Source organism: Procambarus clarkii, chromosome 58 (genome assembly GCF_040958095.1).
Source record: "Procambarus clarkii isolate CNS0578487 chromosome 58, FALCON_Pclarkii_2.0, whole genome shotgun sequence".
NCBI lineage: Eukaryota > Metazoa > Arthropoda > Malacostraca > Decapoda > Cambaridae > Procambarus > Procambarus clarkii.
Window position 1 is genome coordinate 33,512,024 of NC_091207.1, and position 25,689 is coordinate 33,537,712.

General features: G+C 41.7%; 1 protein-coding gene across 1 annotated transcript in view; it reads right to left on the reverse strand.

The window, feature by feature from the left end:
• Positions 1–10,559, reverse strand: part of LOC138353612 (beta-1,4-glucuronyltransferase 1-like) — a 31,403-nt gene extending 20,844 nt beyond the window's left edge. The window contains exon 1 of the mRNA XM_069306811.1: positions 10,386–10,559. Within this exon, the coding sequence (XP_069162912.1) occupies positions 10,386–10,559 (174 nt within the window). The remainder of the gene's footprint in view (positions 1–10,385) is intronic.
• Between the last annotated feature and the right edge of the window lie 15,130 nt (positions 10,560–25,689).

Genomic DNA, 25,689 nt, shown 5'->3' on the forward strand with positions numbered 1-25,689 from the left:
TAGGGATCTAGATGAAGTAAAGTGTAAAGTGTGTGGACATAGGCAGGGACACACACTCGAACACTATATCTTGGATTGTTGTAAAATTGAGCCTTTTAGAGATAAATCTAAGCTCACTCTGTATGATATGGCAACCTATCTTATTACCATCTTGAGGTTATCTTGAGATGATTTCGGGGCTTTAGTGTCTCCGCGGCCCGGTCCTCGACCAGGCCTCCACTCCCAAGGAAGCAGCCCGTGACAGCTGACTAACACCCAGGTACTACCTATTTTACTGCTAGGTAACAGGGGCATAGGGTGAAAGAAACTTTGCCCAATGTTTCTCGCCGGCGCCTGGGATCGAACCCAGGACCACAGGCTCACAAGTCCAGCGTGCTGTCGGCTCGGCCGACCGGCTCCCTAATGGATAAATTACCTGAAATCCTTGCACTGTACCCACATTTCGCTTCCAGTAGATGAACGACATATGAGATTCAGAAACAAGTGGTGTATTGTGAGGACTAATAATAAACAGAAGCTCCCCTATGACTCTGTAATATCCCCATTGGCCAAACTATTATGTATTAGCGATAAGACCTACCAATAATGTATGATGACTTACTGTAAATATGTAGCTCTTGTAATAGCACTCTCTCTGTAACTAGCTAACATTGTAACTATAAGGTGTGAAGGATAGAAGAAATTGTTTAGGTAATAATCTAAGATGAGGTCTGATAAAGACCTTTTGTGCCCTCTGTCATGCTTTTGCGCTACCGCTCACAGGATCAGTATGGGGTGCACAATAAACTAGCCGCCTTCGGCAGCAACAATCAAATCATCGTCGATTATCCATCTTCTGATTTGTGGTTTGGTCATCATATCTTCTGCCACGTTATTACGACTCATCATCTGTATAAAGAAAAAAATGGTTTAGTGTATTGATATCACGTCAATTCTAACACCAGAGGAGCATACGAACATAATTACATTGGCAGCTGAACGGGAACCTCTAAAACAAATATTGTTTAGTTGGGTTGCTTTGTACATTCCTCAGTAGAAGTATAATGGTGCCTATAAAGCCTTTTCGGGATCCCTTTTCGTCATATAAGATATAGGGACAGGGGAATTGTAACTGTGAGGGAATGAAATTCCCAGCTAGTTTTTCTAGACTGGGCTAGTGTATGGTGCACTCTAGCGCTCTAGTGCTCTAGAGACAAGAAGTTCACCCATGCCCTATATGCCCAGGTGGCATGTTGCTACCTCCACCGCCGTTATCGCCGTGTAATCATTAATTTCCTTATCACTACGGTGACCCTGCTATCGTGAATCATACCTGGATCCAATTCGCGTGATCGTGGAACAATTATTAAGGAAACGAATTGAGAAAATAATCTGAATGAGTGAACACGTGCTCAGCCGAGGCACGAGGCAGCCTCGTTGTGATCTGACGTTATTGATAACATTCGTGGTCGTCTGTTATATTGACTATGATAACTGGCTAGAGGTGGAATCGGGTACCTGGTTACCTGGTTGATGGGGTTCTGGGAGTTCTTCTACTCCTCAAGCCCGGCCCGAGGCCAGGCTTGACTTGTGAGAGCTTGGTCCACTAGGCTGTTGCTTGGAGCGGCCCGCAGGCCCACATACCCACCACAGACCGGTTGGTCCGGCACTCCTTGGAGGAATAAATCTAGTTTCCTCTTGAAAATGTCCACGGTTGTTCCGGCAATATTTCTCATGCATGCTGGGAGGACGTTGAACAACCGCGGACCTCTGATGTTTATACAGTGTTCTCTGATTGTGCCTATGGCTCCTCTGCTCGTCACTGGTTCTATTCTACATTTTCTTCCATATCGTTCACTCCAGTACGTTGTTATTTTACTATGTAGATTTGGTACTTGGCCCTCCAGTATCTTCCAGGTGTATATTATTTGATATCTCTCTCGTCTTCTTTCTAGTGAGTACATTTGGAGGGCTTTGAGACGATCCCAATAATTTGGTGCTTTATTGCGTCTATGCGTGCCGTATATGTTCTCTGTATTCCCTCTATTTCAGCAATCTCTCCTGCTCTGAAGGGGGAAGTGAGTACTGAGCAGTACTCAAGACGGGACAACACAAGTGACTTGAAGAGTACAACCATTGTGACGGGATCCCTGGATTTGAAAGTTCTCATAATCCATCCTATCATTTTTCTGGCTGTCGCAATATTTGCTTGGTTATGCTCCTTAAACGTTAGGTCGTCAGACATTATTATTCCCAAATCCTTTACATGCTCTTTTCCTACTATGGGTACATTTGATTGTGTTTTGTACTCTGTATTATGTTTAAGGTCCTCATTTTTACCGTACCTGAGTACCTGGAATTTATCACTGTTAAACATCATGTTATTTTCTGATGCCCAGTCGAAAACTTTATTAATATCAGCTTGAAGTTTTTCAATGTCCTCAGCCGATGTAATTTTCATACTGATTTTTGTGTCATCTGCAAAGGATGATACGAAGCTGTGACTTGTATTTTTGTCTATATCTGATATGAGAATAAGGAAAAGCAGCGGTGCAAGGACTGTATCCTGAGGTACAGAGCTTTTAACTTCACTTGGACTAGATTTTATATGGTTGACCGTTACTCGCTGAGTCCTGTTTGACAGAAAACTGAGTATCCAGCGTCCTACTTTACCGGTTATTCCCATTGACTTCATTTTGTGTGCTATCACGCCATGGTCACATTTATCGAAAGCCTTTGCGAAGTCCGTGTATATCACATCAGCATTCTGTTTTTCTTCTAATGCCTCAGTGACTTTGTCGTAGTGCTCAAGTAACTGTGAGAGGCACGATCTCCCCGCTCGAAATCCATGTTGGCCTGGGTTGTGAAGGTCATTGGTCTCCATGAAATGGGTGACCTGACTCCTAATCACTCTCTCAAATACTTTTATGATGTGCGATGTTAGTGCAACTGGTCTATAATTTTTTGCCAATGCTTTGCTCCCTCCCTTGTGTAGAGGGGCTATGTCTGCTACTTTAAGTGCATCTGGTATCTCCCCCGTGTCCAAGCTCTTCCTCCACACTATACTGAGTGCCTGTGCTACCGGCACTTTGCATTTCTTTATAAATATTGAATTCCGTGAGTCTGGACCTGGGGCCGAGTGCATGGGCATGTTTTCAATTTCTTTTTCAAAATTTAGTGCGATCGTGTATATATCAGTTATATTTACAGGGGTTTGAATATCCCGCATAAAGAAATTGTCTGGATCTTCCACCTTCATGTTGTTTATTGGAGTGCTAAACATGTCCTCATACTACTTTTTTAGGATTTCACTAATTTCTTTGTCATCCTCCGTGTATGAACCTACACTTGTACGAATAGGTCCAATACTGACAGTGGTTTTTGCTTTTGATTTCGCATATGAGAAGAAATATTTTGGATTTTTCTTTATTTCCTGAATTGCTTTCTGTTCTAACTGCCTTTCTTCAGTTTCATATGAGTGTTTATATTTCCGCTCGATTTCTTCAATCTCCCTATTTAAATTATTCCTTCTTTGACGGGAAATTCGTGTCTGCATAAGCAGTTCCGTTATTTTTTCCTGCGTTTATAGTGTCGTCTGCGTTCTCTTTCTACGTTAGATCACTTTCTGGCTTTCCTCAAAGGAACATGTTTCAGACAGACTTGATACGCTTCTGAAGTCAGTTTTTCTATTCCTTCTGTAGGACTTGTATTACTTAGAACAGTTCCCCATAGAATGTTTGTAAGTTCCCTTCGGGTACGGCTTCCCGGTGTTCAGGGGAAGCCCTCAAGTGTAATTTTGGGGAGATTACAGGCCCATGTTACATTGAAATTTCACCTTGCCGTGTCATCCATGTTTCGTCACCGCCATCCATTACACCCGGTGTCCAAATTCGGCCATACGGGCAAACGGCCAAAAGCGACGTTCTTTTTAAGAGGACAGGTTGGTCCTTCCACACCGACTGTATACATCTGAGGCCAGCGCGGCGCACCACTCCATGGCCACACCCTACCGCCACACCCTGTGGCCACAACGGGTCGAGTTACATGGGTATGGCAAAACCACTTGGGAGCAAGTTGTATGATCTGCTTCAACCTGGAGGGAATGTATGTAAGGATAAATGCGGAGACCGGTAACGTGAGTACTCAGATTTATGAAATTACAGTGTCTCAGTAGTAGGCATCCGGTAGGTTGATTAGGGGGAGAAGCTGTTACCCAGGCAGCAGGTTCCCCCTCTTCACGTCGCTGAAAGTCTCCAATGGAAAAACATACGCTAATACGATTTCAATACATTTCATTTCGATTTCAATGCCAATACATCACCAGTTCCTGCGCCGTCGCAGGGAGCCGGTCGGCCGAGCGGACAGCACGCTGGGCTTGTGATTCTGTGATCCGGGGTTCGATCCCGGGCGCCGGCGAGAAACAATGGGCACAGTTTCTTTCACCCTATGCCCCTGTTACCTAGCAGTAAAATAGGTACCTGAATGTTAGTCAGCTGTCACGGGCTGCTTCCTGGGGGTGGGTTTCCTGGTCGAGGACCGGGCTGTGGGGACACTAAAGCCTTGAAATCATCTCAAGAAGATCTCAAGAATAACGTGTTGCAGGTTCCTGCAAGCGTGTGGGGCCGTGACATTTATTTGTTATGTCACTGAGAGTTTGACCTATGTAACCTGAGGTTACTTTATGTTTTCTTTAAGTTGTGTTGATGATTTAAGGATTCAGTGAGAGTTAATTAAGGGGTAATTAACGTCATAAGGGGTTGCACATTACTTAATGAGGGAGCTGTTATGGAAAACAGTGTTGAGCTTGTCCAGATACGTTTCAGGTGCAATTAATTGTCCGTGTGACAACTAATTTCCCACTCTACCTAATTATGTAATTAGCATTCTTGTCATGAATTCACATAGTGGGGAGGAACTGTCAAAGGTTGACAGTATTTGTGTTAACGTAATTTGCTCGTGACTAATTACCAGTCTGGGACGGCAATTAATGGCTCATGTTAATTAGTGGAGTAATTAACGTCAAAGGGATTGACTGACTCGTAGGGCGATGTCATTGGGCTGCTAGCGTAACTCGTTGGATTAATTTGATCTGTCGGGGGACGGTAGATGATTAAGCACTCATGTTAATTCGGATAATTAACACCTCCGGGAATTCACAGTGTTTGATGAGACCTGCTTAGGCAGTGCGGAGTGAGACGTATTTATGTATAATTAATTGTCGGTGCAGGTGACAGTTAAATAATTGCTCTGTGTTAATTAGGGTAATTAACACTCATTAAAGTAAGTTTGACATAGACTGTTGAGAAGCTTCCAAGAGAGAGTGGTAGGCTTAGTTAACGTAACTCGATTGGAATTTAATTAGTTGTCCGTTGATAATAATTGGAAATTACTCACTGAATGCTTGAGAGGGGTCAAGTGTGATGTAATTTAGAGATAACGAGTTAGTGTTAACAGTGTGACTTGTTGTAGGAGACAAGTGTTGGTGATTAACATAGAGTACTATTGATGTTTGTTGTCTGAGAGAGACAAGTGTTCGTGATTAACGTAGAAGTACTTTGTTGCTGGCTGCTGTTAACAGTCAATTAATGTAATTAATCACATAATCAATTTTGCAATTGATTAAGGCAATTTGTTTGATTATCGTCTCTGAAGATGAGAGTTAAAGTAACTTGGTGGTTACTGGAGAAGTGTCTCAGGACCCCACCTTGCCTAACTTTGTTTACATTTGCAATTTCATTGCTGGGAGTCGCATAGAGTGTTCACAAAAGACACTGATAGGGGGGTTATCAGTGTTGGATTACCCACCTCGCCGGGAGGGCTGCCAGTGCCAGTAAGATTGTGATTATAGTATATTGCTCACCAGGAGGGCCGTGAGATATATTGAGTGCAAGCTTGTGTCACCAGTGGGCACCATTGTTCAGTTACTTTATTCAGTCAGCACGCAGTAACCGCAATATGCAGACTGTTGTTTTTTCTCGAGGGGCTGTTGAATAGCTGTCTTACAAGAGCCACTGGATGAACATTAACGTAACGTAACGCTCACTGTTGTGTAAACTTAGTCTTGTGAATTATTTGTTTGCATTATAGCGTCGTCAGTGGGCACACCTGTGTTCAGGTTAGTTCAGTATTCAGCCATGCAGCAATTGACAGGAGTCGTTGCTATTTCGGGGTTGTTAAGTAGCTGTTGAGTGCCACTGGATGGACATTAACGTAACGTAAACTCGATGTTGTAGCCGTTTAGTCTCTGTTAATAAACTTGTTATTGTTATAGAAAACGGTCTTTGATGTCAACCCTTCAACCATTCTTGTTCCACTCATGTTCTGCTTTGTTTTCCACCACACAGGTTTTCACCCGTGTGGTGGAAGCCTGGCGGTTTGCTCCCGCTTTTTTACGGGCTCAGGCTTAAAGTAAAAATCTGCAAGTAAGCAGTTCCTTCTGTTTGGGGTCCACCTCCTAAGGGAGGTAACCGTAGGAGTTACCACTGGCTTGCTGAGCTTCCTGCCGTGGTGCATTTACTACCCATAGGGATATTGTATCAAACTGTGATGTATTTGTTTTATTGACTTCTACTTCTGTCAAATCTGTGTTTCTAATCATGACAGCAAGTCGCACACCACTTGACACGTTTCGGTCCAGGACGGATCGAAACGTCGTCGTTTCTCCATTTTCTGATGTGTGGTTTGGTTAACATGTGTTCAGCTACGTTATTATGACTCATCGTCTGCAGCAAGTGGCACTTTATCGTTTACACCTTGTGTGAGAGTGTTGGCACTGACACCTCCCTGTGTGTGTGGGAGTGTTGGCACTGACACCTCCCTGTGTGTGTGTGTGGGAGTGTTGGCACTGACACCTCCCTGTGTGTGTGTGTGTGGGAGTGTTGGCACTGACACCTCCCTGTGTGTGTGTGTGGGAGTGTTGGCACTGACACCTCCCTGTGTGTGTGTGTGGGAGTGTTGGCACTGACACCTCCCTGTGTGTGTGTGAGAGTGTTGGCACTGACACCTCCCTGTGTGTGTGTGTGGGAGTGTTGGCACTGACACCTCCCTGTGTGTGTGTGGGAGTGTTGGCACTGACACCTTCCTGTGTGTGTGTGGGAGTGTTGGCACTGACACCTCCCTGTGTGTGTGTGTGTGGGAGTGTTGGCACTGACACCTCCCTGTGTGTGTGTGTGGGAGTGTTGGCACTGACACCTCCCTGTGTGTGTGTGTGTGGGAGTGTTGGCACTGACACCTCCCTGTGTGTGTGTGTGTTACGACCCTGGGTTCTCCAGTGGAAACCAGAGGTCAAAATTGAGCTATTAAACTTCCTGGTGGTACAGTTGGGCATCTCGATAGCAATTGTTTGTATCTTCCCTGCCAGACGTAAGACTATTATTGTTTCTCAAAGAGCATTTAAAGACTGAGCTGGGGGTTGATTATTAAATAATAACATAGGCACCAACGTTGCTTACTAATACTTTCTAATCATTCATAAAGTAAGAATACGTGGCATAGGGGAAGATCTTTAATGTGCTTAGCTGCACGATCAATTAGGCTCCTCCCGGCACCACGATGAGGGAGGCAGCTGGGGGCTAGCTCGCTCTTCTCTCTGGCTGTGTCGTGCGGATAAGACCTACTCTGTGGCTGTATCCCTACTCTCCTCCCTTCTCCTCTTACTTATTTCCCTTACCTGAAGTTCCTGTATCCTTAAGCTAAGTACGGGGCAGTAGTGAGGGTACCTACTCTGGTAGTAACTATTGGTGAGACCTGGGGTTAGTATTTGCCAGTGTTTTGTTTACCCTAAGTGTTGTGTTTTGTATTAGGGTACCACATGGTCTCACTACCCTAAGCTGCATCCAGCTTCAGTGCTTATCCAGTAGTACTTTACCCTAGCTTGTTATTAGTGTAAACCTTGTATCCTGCCTATGTGGACCAAGGCTTTTAACGTAAGATAGTGTGGTAAAGTTATTATTATTATTGTTATTGGTGTGAGTGTATATGGGGGGTTGTTAAGGGGTTAATAAATAAGTACATGAATTACAGAGTATCTCTTCTTCCAAGGTGGGAGCGCAGTGATCAACCCTTAGACTAACATATATGGTCTTGTAGCAAGTTATTACTACTGTGGATAGTTTATTTTGGGGGCCGGGCCTTTTTAGCTCTCCCATATTTGATACTCTTGTCTTCTAACTACCTTTACCCCTTAATAGTACCAGTACCCCATAGAAGCCCCACTCATATCAGTTGTAAAAGTGTGTGTGGGAGTGTTGGCACTGACACCTCCCTGTGTGTGTGTGTGGGAGTGTTGGCACTGACACCTCCCTGTGTGTGTGTGAGAGTGTTGGCACTGACACCTCCCTGTGTGTGTGTGGGAGTGTTGGCACTGACACCTCCCTGTGTGTGTGTGGGAGTGTTGGCACTGACACCTCCCTGTGTGTGTGTGTGGGAGTGTTGGCACTGACACCTCCCTGTGTGTGTGTGTGTGTGTGGGAGTGTTGGCACTGACACCTCCCTGTGTGTGTGTGTGTGTGTGGGAGTGTTGGCACTGACACCTCCCTGTGTGTGTGTGTGGGAGTGTTGGCACTGACACCTCCCTGGGTGTGTGTGGGAGTGTTGGCACTGACACCTCCCTGTGTGTGTGTGGGAGTGTTGGCACTGACACCTCCCTGGGTGTGTGTGTGGGAGTGTTGGCACTGACACCTCCCTGTGTGTGTGTGTGTGGGAGTGTTGGCACTGACACCTCCCTGTGTGTGTGTGGGAGTGTTGGCACTGACACCTTCCTGTGTGTGTGTGTGGGAGTGTTGGCACTGACACCTCCCTGTGTGTGTGTGGGAGTGTTGGCACTGACACCTCCCTGGGTGTGTGGGAGTGTTGGCACTGACACCTCCCTGGGTGTGTGGGAGTGTTGGCACTGACACCTCCCTGTGTGTGTGTGTGTGGGAGTGTTGGCACTGACACCTCCCTGTGTGTGTGGGAGTGTTGGCACTGACACCTCCCTGTGTGTGTGGGAGTGTTGGCACTGACACTTCCCTGTGTGTGTGTGTGTGGGAGTGTTGGCACTGACACCTCCCTGTGTGTGTGTGTGAAAGTGTTGGCACTGACACCTCCCTGTACTCACCTAATTGTACTCACCTAATTGTGCTTGTGGGGGTTGAGCTTTGGCTCTTTGGTCCCGCCTCTCAACTATCAATCAACTGGTGTACAGATTCCTGAGCCTACTGGGCTCTATAATATCTACATTTGAAATTGTGTATGGAGTCAGCCTCCACCACATCACTTCCTAGTGCATTCCATTTATTAACTACTCTGACACTGAAAAAATTCTTTGTAACGTCTCTGTGGCTCATCTGGGTACTAAGTTTCCACCTGTGTCCCCTTGTTCGTGTCCCACCCGTGCTGAAGAGTTTGTCTTTGTCCACCCTGTCAATTCCCCTGAGAATTTTGTAGGTGGTTACACACACACACACCTTCCTGTGTGTGTGTGTGTGTGGGAGTGTTGGCACTGACACCTCCCTGGGTGAGTGTGGGAGTGTTGGCACTGACACCTCCCTGGGTGTGTGTGGGAGTGTTGGCACTGACACCTCCCTGTGTGTGTGTGTGTGGGAGTGTTGGCACTGACACCTCCCTGGGTGAGTGTGGGAGTGTTGGCACTGACACCTCCCTGGGTGTGTGTGGGAGTGTTGGCACTGACACCTCCCTGTGTGTGTGTGTGGGAGTGTTGGCACTGACACCTCCCTGGGTGAGTGTGGGAGTGTTGGCACTGACACCTCCCTGGGTGTGTGTGGGAGTGTTGGCACTGACACCTCCCTGGGTGAGTGTGGGAGTGTTGGCACTGACACCTCCCTGGGTGTGTGTGTGGGAGTGTTGGCACTGACACCTCCCTGGGTGTGTGTGTGGGAGTGTTGGCACTGACACCTCCCTGGGTGTGTGTGGGAGTGTTGGCACTGACACCTCCCTGGGTGAGTGTGGGAGTGTTGGCACTGACACCTCCCTGGGTGTGTGTGTGGGAGTGTTGGCACTGACACCTCCCTGGGTGTGTGGGAGTGTTGGCACTGACACCTCCCTGGGTGTGTGGGAGTGTTGGCACTGACACCTCCCTGGGTGTGTGGGAGTGTTGGCACTGACACCTCCCTGGGTGTGTGGGAGTGTTGGCACTGACACCTCTCTGTGTGTGTGTGTGGGAGTGTTGGCACTGACACCTTCCTGTGTGTGTGTGTGGGAGTGTTGGCACTGACACCTCCCTGGTGTGTGGGAGTGTTGGCACCTCCCGCCTGAGGCACTGACACCTCCCTGGGTGTGTGGGAGTGTTGGCACCTCCCCACTGAGGCACTGACACCTCCCTGGGTGTGTGGGAGGGTTGGCACCTCCCCACTGAGGCACTGACACCTCCCTGGATGTGTTGGCACCTCCCCCCTGAAGTACCTTACCTCCTTGGGTGTGTGGGAGTCGTGGAAGAAGATATGGAAGGTGACCAGCTTCCTGATCTCTGACCTGGCACACTGGCGCAGGTACAGTATGGTGGCGACGGTGGCGTTGAAGTCGTCCCCGGGGGCGTACAAGGCAATGCTCACGGGGCCCTGAAGAGGTATTGTTGAGGTCATCACGCTGCTCAATACTGGTGATAATTACACAGAGAAATCACACTAATATGATATATATATCAATGAGAAAATCAACTGGAGCTCTTAGGTGACTCGAACCCCCTCCCACGCCACCAATGGACTGCAAACCGCCACCTCTACCACTGTATAGGTATGTGGTGTTAGTGGTACAGTGGGAGAGGTGGCGGCTGGCAGTCCGACGGTTGCGGGTTCGAGTTACCTAAGAGCTCCAGTTGACTTTCTCACTGGTGATAACCATAAGGTCATTATGTTCTTAGTGATCATAGCAGCAACTTACATATATTTCAGTGCACACGTCCTCCAATAAGACCGGATTTTTGCACATACAACAGTACCTCCTTTGAATATGAACATGGAGAAGCGAACGAGGCATCGAATAGACCCATTGATTCATGTGTTCATATATATGTATTTATATGTGTAAATATATAAATATATATATATATATATATATGTCGTACCTAGTAGCCAGAACTCACTTCTCAGCCTACTATTCAAGGCCCGATTTGCCTAATAAGCCAAGTTTTCCTGAATTAATATATTTACTATATTTTTTTTCTTATGAAATGATAAAGCAACCCTTTTCTCTATGTATGAGGTCAATTTTATTTTATTGGAGTTAAAATTAACGTAGATATATGACCGAACCTAACCAACCCTACCTAACCTAACCTAACCTATATTTATAGGTAAGGTTAGGTTAGGTAGCCAAAAAAAGCTAGGTTAGGTTAGGTTAGGTAGGTTAGGTAGACGAAAAAACATTAATTCATGAAAACTTGGCTTATTAGGCAAATCGGGCCTTGAATAGTACGCTGAGAAGTGCGTTCTGGCTATTAGGTACGACATATATATATATATATATATATATATATATATATATATATTACTATATATATGAATTACTATATATATATATATATGTCGTACCTAGTAGCCAGAATGCACTTCTCGGCCTACTATGCAAGGCCCGATTTGCCTAATAAGACAGTTTTCCTGAATTAATATATTTTCTCTAATTTTTTTCTGTTGAAATGATAAAGCTACCCATTTCATTGTGTATGAGGTAAAAAAAATTTTATTGGAATTAAAATTAACGTAGATATATGACCGAACCTAACCAACCCTACCTAACCTATCTTTATAGGTTAGGTTAGGTTAGGTAGCCGAAAAAGTTAAATTAGGTTAGGTTAGGTAGTCGAAAAACAATTAATTCATGAAAACTTGGCTTATTAGGCAAATCGGGCCTTGCATAGTAGGCTGAAAAGTGCGTTCTGGCTGCTAGGTGCGACATATATATATATCTCATTGAATATGACCGCATATTCTGTATTTACTATCTTCTGATTTAGGGCTTCTATCCCTCTAATTATTTTCTTAGCATCAGGGCTTAGCTGAAATAGGAGTTCTCCAAAACTCATTTTCGTAATTTCAAGGTGAAGAAAAAAGTGAATTACTATAGAATGTATTACACTTATTTATACAATTTACACAACGTTTCGAACCTCCATGGTTCATTCTCAAGTGAAGAGATCTTACAATGCTGGTTGATTTTATACCCGCACTGGGTCAGGTGATAAGACAATAAAGGTAAAAACATGGGGGATACATAAGGGATAAATGGGGGATGAAGCACATAAGAACATAAGAATAAAGGTAACTGTGGAAGGCCTATTGGCCCATACGAGGCAGCTCCTATCTACATACAAAGATTAATCAGGTGTAATTGGCCTGTTATGTTGAACAGTGTCTTCTGTGTTGGCATCGTTGTGTTCTGGTCTTGTCCTTACTCTCATGGTGGGTAGAGTAAATAGTTCCGTGATTTGATATATTATTAAATATGACCGAAAAAGTAAGATTAATAATTCTAACACGAATTTTCTCGATCTTTCTTACGTTTCTTTTCACTGTTGATGGTAATTCAAAAATCAATTCTCCAAAATTCATTTTTATTTCTAGTCTGACGGGACACTTGAGCGCGTTTCGTAAAATTTATTACATTTTCAAAGACTTTAGTTTACACACACACACACAACTTTAACTGAATAGAGCTTAAACATCTTCGAGTTTTTTATACCTACATTTGGTATAAAAAGATGTTAAAGCTCTATTCAGTTAAAGTTTTGTGTGTGTGTGTAAACTAAAGTCTTTGAAATTCACTTCTCTCTAGGTTAGGTAGGGTTGGTTAGGTTCGGTCATATATCTACGTTAATTTTAACTCAAATTTAAACAAATTAACTTATGCATAATGAAATAGACAGATTTATCATTTCATAAGAAAAAAATTAGAGAAAATATATTAATTCAGGAAAACTTGGCTTATTAGGCAAATCGGGTCTTGCATAGCAGGCCGAGTACGACGTTCTGGCTACTAGGTACAACATTTTATATATATATATATATATATATATATATATATATATATATATATATATATATATATATATATATATATATGAATGAAAACTCACACCCCAGAAGTGACTCGAACCCATACTCCCAGAAGCAACGCAACTGGTAACTACAGGGCGCCTTAATCCGCTTGACCATCACGGCCGTCAAAAGGAAGTGATAGCCGAGGCTATTTGAGCCACTTCCCCGACGGCAACTCGGATGGTAATCTTGGGCATAGCATTTCACCAAATCACCTCATTCTTTGGTGCACACGTGAGGAACACAAATGCGAACAAGCCTGAATGGTCCCCAGGACTATATGCGAATGAAAACTCACACCCCAGAAGTGACTCGAACCCATACTCCCAGAAGCAACGCAACTGGTAACTACAGGGCGCCTTAATCCGCTTGACCATCACGGCCGTCAAAAGGAAGTGATAGCCGAGGCTATTTGAGCCACTTCCCCGACGGCAACTCGGATGGTAATCTTGGGCATAGCATTTCACCAAATCACCTCATTCTTTGGGGCACACGTGAGGAACACAAATGCGAACAAGCCTGAATGGTCCCCAGGACTATATGCGAATGAAAACTCACACCCCAGAAGTGACTCGAACCCATACTCCCAGAAGCAACGCAACTGGTAACTACAGGGCGCCTTAATCCGCTTGACCATCACGGCCGTCAAAAGGAAGTGATAGCCGAGGCTATTTGAGCCACTTCCCCGACGGCAACTCGGATGGTAATCTTGGGCATAGCATTTCACCAAATCACCTCATTCTTTGGGGCACACGTGAGGAACACAAATGCGAACAAGCCTGAATGGTCCCCAGGACTATATGCGAATGAAAACTCACACCCCAGAAGTGACTCGAACCCATACTCCCAGAAGCAACCCGAGTTGCCGTCGGGGAAGTGGCTCAAATAGCCTCGGCTATCACTTCCTTTTGACGGCCGTGATGGTCAAGCGGATTAAGGCGCCCTGTAGTTACCAGTTGCGTTGCTTCTGGGAGTATGGGTTCGAGTCACTTCTGGGGTGTGAGTTTTCATTCGCATATAGTCCTGGGGACCATTCAGGCTTGTTCGCATTTGTGTTCCTCACGTGTGCCCCAAAGAATGAGGTGATTTGGTGAAATGCTATGCCCAAGATTACCATCCGAGTTGCCGTCGGGGAAGTGGCTCAAATAGCCTCGGCTATCACTTCCTTTTGACGGCCGTGATGGTCAAGCGGATTAAGGCGCCCTGTAGTTACCAGTTGCGTTGCTTCTGGGAGTATGGGTTCGAGTCACTTCTGGGGTGTGAGTTTTCATTCGCATATAGTCCTGGGGACCATTCAGGCTTGTTCGCATTTGTGTTCCTCACGTGTGCCCCAAAGAATGAGGTGATTTGGTGAAATGCTATGCCCAAGATTACCATCCGAGTTGCCGTCGGGGAAGTGGCTCAAATAGCCTCGGCTATCACTTCCTTTTGACGGCCGTGATGGTCAAGCGGATTAAGGCGCCCTGTAGTTACCAGTTGCGTTGCTTCTGGGAGTATGGGTTCGAGTCACTTCTGGGGTGTGAGTTTTCATTCGCATATAGTCCTGGGGACCATTCAGGCTTGTTCGCATATATATATATATATATATATATATATATATATATATATATATATATATATATATATATATATATATATATATATATATATGGAGGACCATGGAGGATCGAAACGTTGTGCAAATTGTAGAAATAAGTGTATTACATTCTATAGTAAATCACTTCTTTTCTTTACCTTAAAAGTACGAAAATGAGTTTTGGAGAACTCCTATTTCAACTAAGCCCTGATGCTAAGAAAATAGAGGGATAGAAGCCCTAAACCAGAAAATAATATATACAGAATATGCGGTCATATTCAATGAAACATGTTTGAAAGAAAACCTGCTGCCAGTATACACCAATATATATATATATATATATATATATATATATATATATATATATATATATATATATATATATATATATATATATATATATATATATTTATATATATATATATATATATATATATATATATATATATATATATATATATATTTATATACATAACATATATATATATTATATATATTATATATATTAGTATATTTTGGTAGCAGTCTTTCCTGTAGACATATATTAATAAATATGACCGAAAAAGTTGCCTCGATTCTTTCCTCCTTCTGCAATAAGTTCTGCTTGTAAGGTATCTTTGGTAGTGACCTTCTTTTGTGTCTCGAGGTCGAATATGTTGTCCAACAGAATTTCCAACTCTACTTTCCGGGCCATCTCACTCGGTCTGGACATAACATGACAGTTTATGCCCAGATTTAGGAGATGGCCCGGAAAGTAGAGTTGGAAATTCTGTTGGACGACATATTCGACCTCGAGACACAAAAGAAGGTCACTACCAAAGATACCTTACAAGCAGAACTTATTGCAGAAGGAGGAAAGAATCGAGGCAACTACAGAAGCACCATACTGTCCCCCGAGCTTAAAGCGGAAGCTAAAAGCCTTCGTGAGAACAAGGAGATAGATGTCAGGAGAGGTGACAAGTCGCCAATATATGTCATTCTTAAAAAAGACGAATATCTGGCGAAACTGAACATCATACTCTCTGACCAAACTAAGTTCCAAAGGGTAACGAAGGACACTACAGCCGAATTAAAAGCAAAGGTCAACAAACTGATCGAAACTGTGAACGCCAAGAAATCCGGACTCCACCTGCCAAAGATCATTGGGGAATATAAACCTGGATATGCGTATGGAAATGTCAAGACGCACAAGCCTGGAAACCCACTTCGGCCAATCATTAGCCAGATACCCACACCCACGTACAGACTGGCGAAGCGACTCAACGGCCTGCTGACTCCTTATGTTCCTTGCGCCTTCAGCCTGAAGTCTCCAAAGGAATTTGTTGACTTACTGCGGGGCACACGGGCCACAGGGATAAGAGCCTCGTTGGACGTAGAATCGCTGTTTACCAACGTACCTGTGGACGAGACAATCGGAATGATAGCCGACAGAGTGTATCGTGATCCAGCCTGTACTCCTCTTGACATACCAGAAAATATTCTGAGGAAACTACTCCAAGCTTGTACTAAAGAGGCACCCTTCTTGAGCCCGGATGGGCACATGTATAAGCAAGTAGATGGGGTCACCATGGGTTCTCCCCTAGGTATCCTGTTTGCAAACTTCTACATGGGTACCATCGAGCAAAAAGTCTTAGTCGACATGAACTTGAAACCGGCCATATACTGCAGGTATGTTGACGACATTTTTAAACAGGTACCTGATGTCAGACATCTGCAGGAGCTGAAGGAGGCATTTGAGCAGAGTTCCGTGCTGCGTTTCACTTACGAGATGGAAAAGGATGGGAAGCTGCCCTTTCTAGATGTAACAGTCATGGAAAAGGGCGGAGGTTTCCACACTGCAGTCTACACTAAGGAAACAAACATAGGAATGTGCCTAAATACCAACAGCGACTGCCCAGACAGGTACAAGACGAGTGTTGTTAACGCATATGTCGACCGTGCTCTCAGCCACAGCTCAGAATGGAAGCAAGTCGACGAAGAACTCTGTAGGGTAAGGCAGGTCCTAGTCAATAACGGCTTCTCCAATGGTTTCGTCGAAGACATAAGAAGGAAAGTGAAAAGCCATGCAACCTCTGAAGAGACAACTAACACAACACCTATACCCCCTATTAGACTATTTTACAGGAACTTCTTTTCCACAGCTCATAAAACGGAGGAAAGGGTCCTGAAAGATATTGTTAATAGAAACGTTATCCCTACAGACAAAAATCAGAGGATACAACTGACGATTTACTATAAAACCAGAAAAACGGCCAGCCTACTCATGAGAAACTCTCCAGACACAAAACAGAACGCTTTAAAAGAGACTAACGTCGTCTATGCCTTCAAATGCCCTCTTGGGGACTGTAAGCTCAAAAAAACCCAGTATATAGGCAAGACAACAACATCTCTTTCTAGGCGTTTAACGATGCAAAAGCAACAGGGCTCCATTAAGGAACATATAATCTCTTCCCACAACCAAACCATCGCCAGAGAAATCCTAGTAAACAACACAGAAATCATCGATAGATACAGCGATAGCAGGCGGCTTGACGTTTGCGAGGCACTACACATCAAGAAGTCAACACCAGCAATCAACAGCCAATTATTGCACAAATATATTCTACCCACCTCAAGACTCCGCTCCAATATAGAAGCATCAAGAAATATGGACCAATAGGCTTTCTACAAACACTTCTATTCAATATCCATTGTTTCGTGTTCTGTCTTGTGTTGATGAAATTAATACCCTATTAATACTCTTGTTCTGTCTTGTGTTGATGAAATTAATACCCTATTAATACCACATCTTGTTCTGTCTTGTGTTAATGCCACATCACCCCTTCCACCTCACTCAAATGTAGATATAAAATCGGAGATGCGTAAGTTCAATTCAGTTGTGTATTTGTGAACTAAAGTCTTTGAAAATGTAATAAGTTTTACGAAACGCGCTCGTGTCGCGTCAGACTAGAAATAAAAATGAATTTTGGAGAATTGATTTTTGATTTACCTCCAACAGTGAAACGAAATGTACGAAAGATTGAGAAAATTCGTGTTAGAATTATTAATCTTACTTTTTCGATCATATTATTAAATATGACCGAAAAAGTAAGATTAATAATTCTAACACGAATTTTCTCAATCTTTCGTACATTACGCTTCACTGTTGGAGGTAAATCAAAAATCACTTCTCCAAAATTCATTTTTATTTCTAGTCTGACGCGACACGGGCGCGTTTCGTAAAACTTATTACATTTTCAAAGACTTCACAAATACACAACTGATTAGAACTTACGTCTCTCTGATATTATATCTACATTTGAGTGAGGTGGGAAGGGTGATGTGGCATTAACACAAGACAGAACAGGAGGGGATATTAATAGGGTATTAAAAGTATCAACACAAGACAGAACAGAAACAATGGGTATTGAATAGAAGTGTTTGTAGAAAGCCTATTGGTCCATATTTCTTGATGCTTCTATATTGGAGCGGAGTCTTGAGGTGGGTAGAATATAGTTGTGCAATAATTGGCTGTTGATTGCTGGTGTTGACTTCTTGATGTGTAGTGCCTCGCAAACGTCAAGCCGCCTGCTATCGCTGTATCTATCGATGATTTCTGTGTTGTTTACTAGGATTTCTCTGGCGATGGTTTGGTTATGGGAAGAGATTATATGTTCCTTAATGGAGCCCTGTTGCTTATGCATCGTTAAACGCCTAGAAAGAGATGTTGTTGTCTTGCCTATATACTGGGTTTTTTGGAGCTTACAGTCCCCAAGTCGGCATTTGAAGGCATAGACGACGTTAGTCTCTTTTAAAGCGTTCTGTTTTGTGTCTGGAGAGTTTCTCATGAGTAGGCTGGCCGTTTTTCTGGTTTTATAGTAAATCGTCAGTTGTATCCTCTGATTTTTGTCTGTAGGGATAACGTTTCTATTAACAATATCTTTCAGGACCCTTTCCTCCGTTTTATGAGCTGTGGAAAAGAAGTTCCTGTAAAATAGTCTAATAGGGGGTATAGGTGTTGTGTTAGTTGTCTCTTCAGAGGTTGCATGGCTTTTCACTTTCCTTCTTATGATGTCTTCGATGAACCCATTGGAGAAGCCGTTATTGACTAGGACCTGCCTTACCCTACAGAGTTCTTCGTCGACTTGCTTCCATTCTGAGCTGTGGCTGAGAGCACGGTCGACGTATGCGTTAACAACACTCCTCTTGTACCTGTCGGGGCAGTCGCTGTTGGCATTTAGGCACATTCCTATGTTTGTTTCCTTAGTGTAGACTGCAGTGTGGAAACCTTCGCCCTTTTCCATGACTGTTACATCTAGAAAAGGCAGCTTCCCATCCTTTTCCGTCTCGTAAGTGAAAGGCAGCACGGAACTCTGCTCAAATGCCTCCTTCAGCTCCTGCAGATGTCTGACATCAGGTACCTGTTTAAAAATGTCGTCAACATACCTGCAGTATATGCCCGGTTTCAAGTTCATGTCGACTAAGACTTTTTGCTCGATGGTACCCATGTAGAAGTTTGCAAACAGGATACCTAGGGGAGAACCCATGGCGACCCCATCTACTTGCTTATACATGTGCCCATCCGGGCTCAAGAAGGGTGCCTCTTTAGTACAAGCTTGGAGTAGTTTCCTCAGAATACTTTCTGGCATGTCAAGAGGAGTACAGGCTGGATCACGATACACTCTGTCGGCTATCATTCCGATTGTCTCGTCCACAGGTACGTTGGTAAACAGCGATTCTACGTCCAACGAGGCACTTATCCCTGTGGCCCGTGTGCCCCGCAGTAAGTCAACAAATTCCTTTGGAGACTTCAGGCTGAAGGCGCAAGGAACATAAGGAGTCAGCAGGCCGTTGAGTCGCTTCGCCAGTCTGTACGTGGGTGTGGGTATCTGGCTAATGATTGGCCGAAGTGGGTTTCCAGGCTTGTGCGTCTTGACATTTCCATACGCATATCCAGGTTTATATTCCCCAATGATCTTTGGCAGGTGGAGTCCGGATTTCTTGGCGTTCACAGTTTCGATCAGTTTGTTGACCTTTGCTTTTAATTCGGCTGTAGTGTTCTTCGTTACCCTTTGGAACTTAGTTTGGTCAGAGAGTATGATGTTCATTTTCGCCAGATATTCGTCTTTTTTAAGAATGACATATATTGGCGACTTGTCACCTCTCCTGACAACTATCTCCTTGTTCTCACGAAGGCTTTTAGCTGCCGCTTTAAGCTCGGGGGACAGTATGGTGCTTCTGTAGTTGCCTCGATTCTTTCCTCCTTCTGCAATAAGTTCTGCTTGTAAGGTATCTTTGGTAGTGACCTTCTTTTGTGTCTCGAGGTCGAATATGTCGTCCAACAGAATTTCCAACTCTACTTTCCGGGCCATTTCACTCGGTCTGGACATAACATGACAGTTTATGCCCAGATTTAGGAGAGTGACTTGGTCCTCAGTGAGGTTAATTCCTGCAAGGTTCAGGAAGCCATCTCTTGAGCTGAAGGAGGCATTTGAGCAGAGTTCCGTGCTGCCTTTCACTTACGAGACGGAAAAGGATGGGAAGCTGCCTTTTCTAGATGTAACAGTCATGGAAAAGGGCGGAGGTTTCCACACTGCAGTCTACACTAAGGAAACAAACATAGGAATGTGCCTAAATGCCAACAGCGACTGCCCCGACAGGTACAAGAGGAGTGTTGTTAACGCATACGTCGACCGTGCTCTCAGCCACAGCTCAGAATGGAAGCAAGTCGACGAAGAACTCTGTAGGGTAAGGCAGGTCCTAGTCAATAACGGCTTCTCCAATGGTTTCATCGAAGACATCATAAGAAGGAAAGTGAAAAGCCATGCAACCTCTGAAGAGACAACTAACACAACACCTATACCCCCTATTAGACTATTTTACAGGAACTTCTTTTCCACAGCTCATAAAACGGAGGAAAGGGTCCTGAAAGATATTGTTAATAGAAACGTTATCCCTACAGACAAAAATCAGAGGATACAACTGACGATTTACTATAAAACCAGAAAAACGGCCAGCCTACTCATGAGAAACTCTCCAGACACAAAACAGAACGCTTTAAAAGAGACTAACGTCGTCTATGCCTTCAAATGCCCACTTGGGGACTGTAAGCTCCAAAAAACCCAGTATATAGGCAAGACAACAACATCTCTTTCTAGGCGTTTAACGATGCATAAGCAACAGGGCTCCATTAAGGAACATATAATCTCTTCCCATAACCAAACCATCGCCAGAGAAATCCTAGTAAACAACACAGAAATCATCGATAGATACAGCGATAGCAGGCGGCTTGACGTTTGCGAGGCACTACACATCAAGAAGTCAACACCAGCAATCAACAGCCAATTATTGCACAACTATATTCTACCCACCTCAAGACTCCGCTCCAATATAGAAGCATCAAGAAATATGGACCAATAGGCTTTCTACAAACACTTCTATTCAATACCCATTGTTTCTGTTCTGTCTTGTGTTGATACTTTTAATACCCTATTAATATCCCCTCCTGTTCTGTCTTGTGTTAATGCCACATCACCCTTCCCACCTCACTCAAATGTAGATATAATATCAGAGAGACGTAAGTTCTAATCAGTTGTGTATTTGTGAAGTCTTTGAAAATGTAATAAGTTTTACGAAACGCGCCCGTGTCGCGTCAGACTAGAAATAAAAATGAATTTTGGAGAAGTGATTTTTGATTTACCTCCAACAGTGAAGCGTAATGTACGAAAGATTGAGAAAATTCGTGTTAGAATTATTAATCTTACTTTTTCGGTCATATTTAATAATATATGTCTACAGGAAAGACTGCTACCAAAATATACTAATATATATATATATATATATATATATATATATATATATATATATATATATATATATTTTTTTTTAAGATGAATAGGAAAACCAGGGATATACTGAACATCTTGTTTCAGATTCTTTACTTTAAAATGCATAACGTTTCGAATACTTCTCGTATTCATCATCAGATCTAAAAGAAAAAACAGAAATCACAATCAAATAACTGGTAAACAAAGAACTCATACTGAATATAATTGCCTATCAAAGAAAGGAAAATGCTTAAAAAACAAAACACTTAAGCGCACTTAAAGTGATCAACACAAATAAAACTTATTAACTGTCACATATATTAAAGCTAAGTTAAAGATCCATTAAGCTACAAGATAAATTTATAACTACTAAAACGAACCATTCTATTCAACTTACGCGAAGTGATCAGAAGTGAAACTTGATACATAACACATAGATACTAAACACTATAACAAATATTCATATAATGACTACAAATCTACAAAAAATGTATGTAAAATACAAACAGAAAAAAACGACAATTATAAAGTACTAACCAAAATCTTATAAAAAACTCAAATAATAAATAAAATTAAATACCAAAAAATGTATTATATATCCTAAATAAAAGATTATATTAATGTACAATATCAAGACTTGAAATAAGTAAGAAAGGGCAAAGACATGGTAAACTAAACAAATTATAATAAAATTAAACTACCAAAATGAACTATAAATCAAATTACAGGGCCTACTGTGCACTATACAGTGTACAATTGAACAGTTGAAAGGTTGCTATTTAACAGAGGCCACAGCTCCTTTATATATAAGGATTCCATTACTCTCAAATCTGACTGTCCATTCATACAAGTGTCCAGAATTTTAAAATCAGATTCAAGCAGAGAATGATCAAACTCATAACAATGGTTTCTAATCTCCGAAAATGCTGGTTTAGACAATGGTAATCCAGTCCTAAAAGATAATCCCCGGTGCTCAAGTATCCTAATCTTAAAGTTCCGAATGGAACTCCCGATATATCCAGCATTACAGCTGGAACAATTATACATATATACGACACTTGAGCACAAGGGGGTAAGCACTTTATCTTTATATTTAAAATAAGAGCCTATGGTATTTGTGTTGACAAAAATAAATCTAAAGTCTACTTGAGGATAACACTGCTGCAACAGTCTCCTCAAACGACTCCTTACAGAAAAGCTAATACTGCCATAAAATGGTAATTTAATATATTTAAGATCCCTTTCCACTGTAATAATCCTACACGATGGGTGAAACTTCTTATTTAAGAAATTCCTTATAAAGGTATAAACCACATGCAAAGGATAACCATTATTTGAAAAAAATTTCACAAGAAAATTAATTTCTTGATCAAAGTTATTCCAATTAGAACATAAAACAAAGGCCCTATTCAGTAGAGTGTTAATTGCATTTTTCTTAAAAATATCAGGAACAAAAGAATTAAAATTTAAACCTAAACAAGTAAAGGTTGGTTTCCTAAAAACATTAGTGTTGAACCCATTAAGGTTATTCACTTTTACATCAAGAAACGACAATGAGTTATCAACTTCACACTCTGCAGTAAAACGTATATTACTATGTTGTGCATTAAGATACTCTCTAAATTTCTCAATATGACATTGGTCCTTAAATAACAAAAAAGTGTCATCTACATATCTCCTGTACAAGACTGGTTTAAAGGCCGAAGGACAAATATCAAGCCAATTTATTTCATGAAAACTCAAAAAAGCATTAGCCAGTGCAGGACCTAAAGGAGACCCCATTGCTACTCCATCAATTTGTTTATAATATTTATTATTAAACATAAAGATGGAGTCTTTAACTGCTATTTCTAACAGCCGTCTGAATATTTTACTACAAAATCCAGACACTAAGTTAGTGTCAGCAAATAATTGATTTACACAGATATCAATGGTTTCCAACAGAGGAATATTAGTAAAAAGTGATTCAACATCAAACTGGCCATCATAGTTGGGAACTCAAAATTTAAAAAGGAAATTTCTTTTACAAAATCCTGAGAATTTCTCACAGTAAATTCATTATGCGTTAATGGTTCTAATAATGGAACCAGAAACTTTGCCAGTTTATAATTAAAAGTGCCAATCGCTGATAAAATAGGACGAATCGGTATACCTGTTTTATGAACTTTAGGTAACCCATATAAGATGCCTGGCTTAGAGCCAGTTGCAAGTAATTTAGTATAATCAAAAAGAGTCTTTCAGACTTCTTAAAACTCTATTCAGTTTATCCTCACATTTCAAAATATACGAGAAAGGGTCTATATCAACCAACGTAAATTTAGAGGGGTCTTCTAACAACCTTTCAACCTTATTCACATACTCTAACTTGTCCAAAACCACTATACCCCTACCTTAATCTGGTCTAGTAATGCAAATACTCCTATCATTCTTTAAGCCATTAATACAATCCAATTTCCTTTTGTCAAAAGGAGGGAATGTAGATTTAATGGCTTAAAGAATGATAGGAGTATTTGCATTACTAGACCAGATAAAGATAGGGGTATAGTGGTTTTGGACAAGTTAGAGTATGTGAATAAGGTTGAAAGGTTGTTAGAAGACCCCTCTAAATTTACGTTGGTTGATATAGACCCTTTCTCGTATATTTTGAAAAGTGAGGATAAACTAAATAGAGTTTTAAGAAGTCTGAAAGATTCTCTTTTTGATTATACTAAATTACTTGCAACTGGCTCTAAGCCAGGCATCTTATATGGGTTACCTAAAGTTCATAAAACAGGTATACCGATTCGTCCTATTTTATCAGCGATTGGAACTTTTAATTATAAACTGGCAAAGTTTCTGGTTCCATTATTAGAAACATTAACGCATAATGAATTTACTGTGAGAAATTCTCAGGATTTTGTAAAAGAACTTTCCTCTTTAAATTTTGAGTTCCCAACTATAATGGCCAGTTTCGATGTTGAATCACTTTTTACTAATATTCCTTTGTTGGAAACCATTGATATCTGTGTAAATCAATTATTTGCTGACACTAACTTAGTGTCTGGATTTTGTAGTAAAATATTCAGATGGCTGTTAGAAATAGCAGTTAAAGACTCCATCTTTATGTTTAATAATAAATATTATAAACAAATTGATGGAGTAGCAATGGGGTCTCCTTTAGGTCCTGCACTGGCTAATGCTTTTTGGAGTTTTCATGAAATAAATTGGCTTGATAATTGTCCTTCGGCCTTTAAACCAGTCTTGTACAGGAGATATGTAGATGACACTTTTTTGTTATTTAAGGACCAATGTCATATTGAGAAATTTAGAGAGTATCTTAATGCACAACATAGTAATATACGTTTTACTGCAGAGTGTGAAGTTGATAATTCATTGTCGTTTCTTGATGTAAAAGTGAATAACCTCAATGGGTTCAACACTAATGTTTTTTAGGAAACCAACCTTTACTGGTTTAGGTTTAAATTTTAATTCTTTTGTTCCTGATATTTTTAAGAAAAATGCAATTAACACTCTACTGAATAGGGCCTTTGTTTTATGTTCTAATTGGAATAACTTTGATCAAGAAATTAATTTTCTTGTGAATTTTTTTTCAAATAATGGTTATCCTTTGCATATGGTTTATACCTTTATAAGGAATTTCTTAAATAAGAAGTTTCACCCATCGTGTAGGATTACTACAGTGGAAAGGGATCTTAAATATATTAAATTACCATTTTATGGCAGTATTAGCTTTTCTGTAAGGAGTCGTTTGAGGAGACTGTTGCAGCAGTGTTATCCTCAAGTAGACTTTAGATTTATTTTTGTCAACACAAATACCATAGGCTCTTATTTTAAATATAAAGATAAAGTGCCTACCCCCCTTGTGCTCAAGTGTCGTATATATGTATAATTGTTCCAGCTGTAATGCTGGATATATCGGGAGTTTCATTCGGAACTTTAAGATTAGGATACTTGAGCACCGGGGATTATCTTTTAGGACTGGATTACCATTGTCTAAACCAGCATTTTCGGAGATTAGAAACCATTGTTATGAGTTTGATCATTCTCTGCTTGAATCTGATTTTAAAATTCTGGACACTTGTATGAATGGCCAGTCAGATTTGAGAGTAATGGAATCCTTATATATAAAGGAGCTGTGGCCTCTGTTAAATAGCAACCTTTCAGCTGTTCAATTGTACACTGTATAGTGCACAGTAGGCCCTGTAATTTGATTTATAGTTCATTTTGGTAGTTTAATTTTATTATAATTTGTTTAGTTTACCATGTCTTTGCCTTTTCTTACTTATTTCAAGTCTTG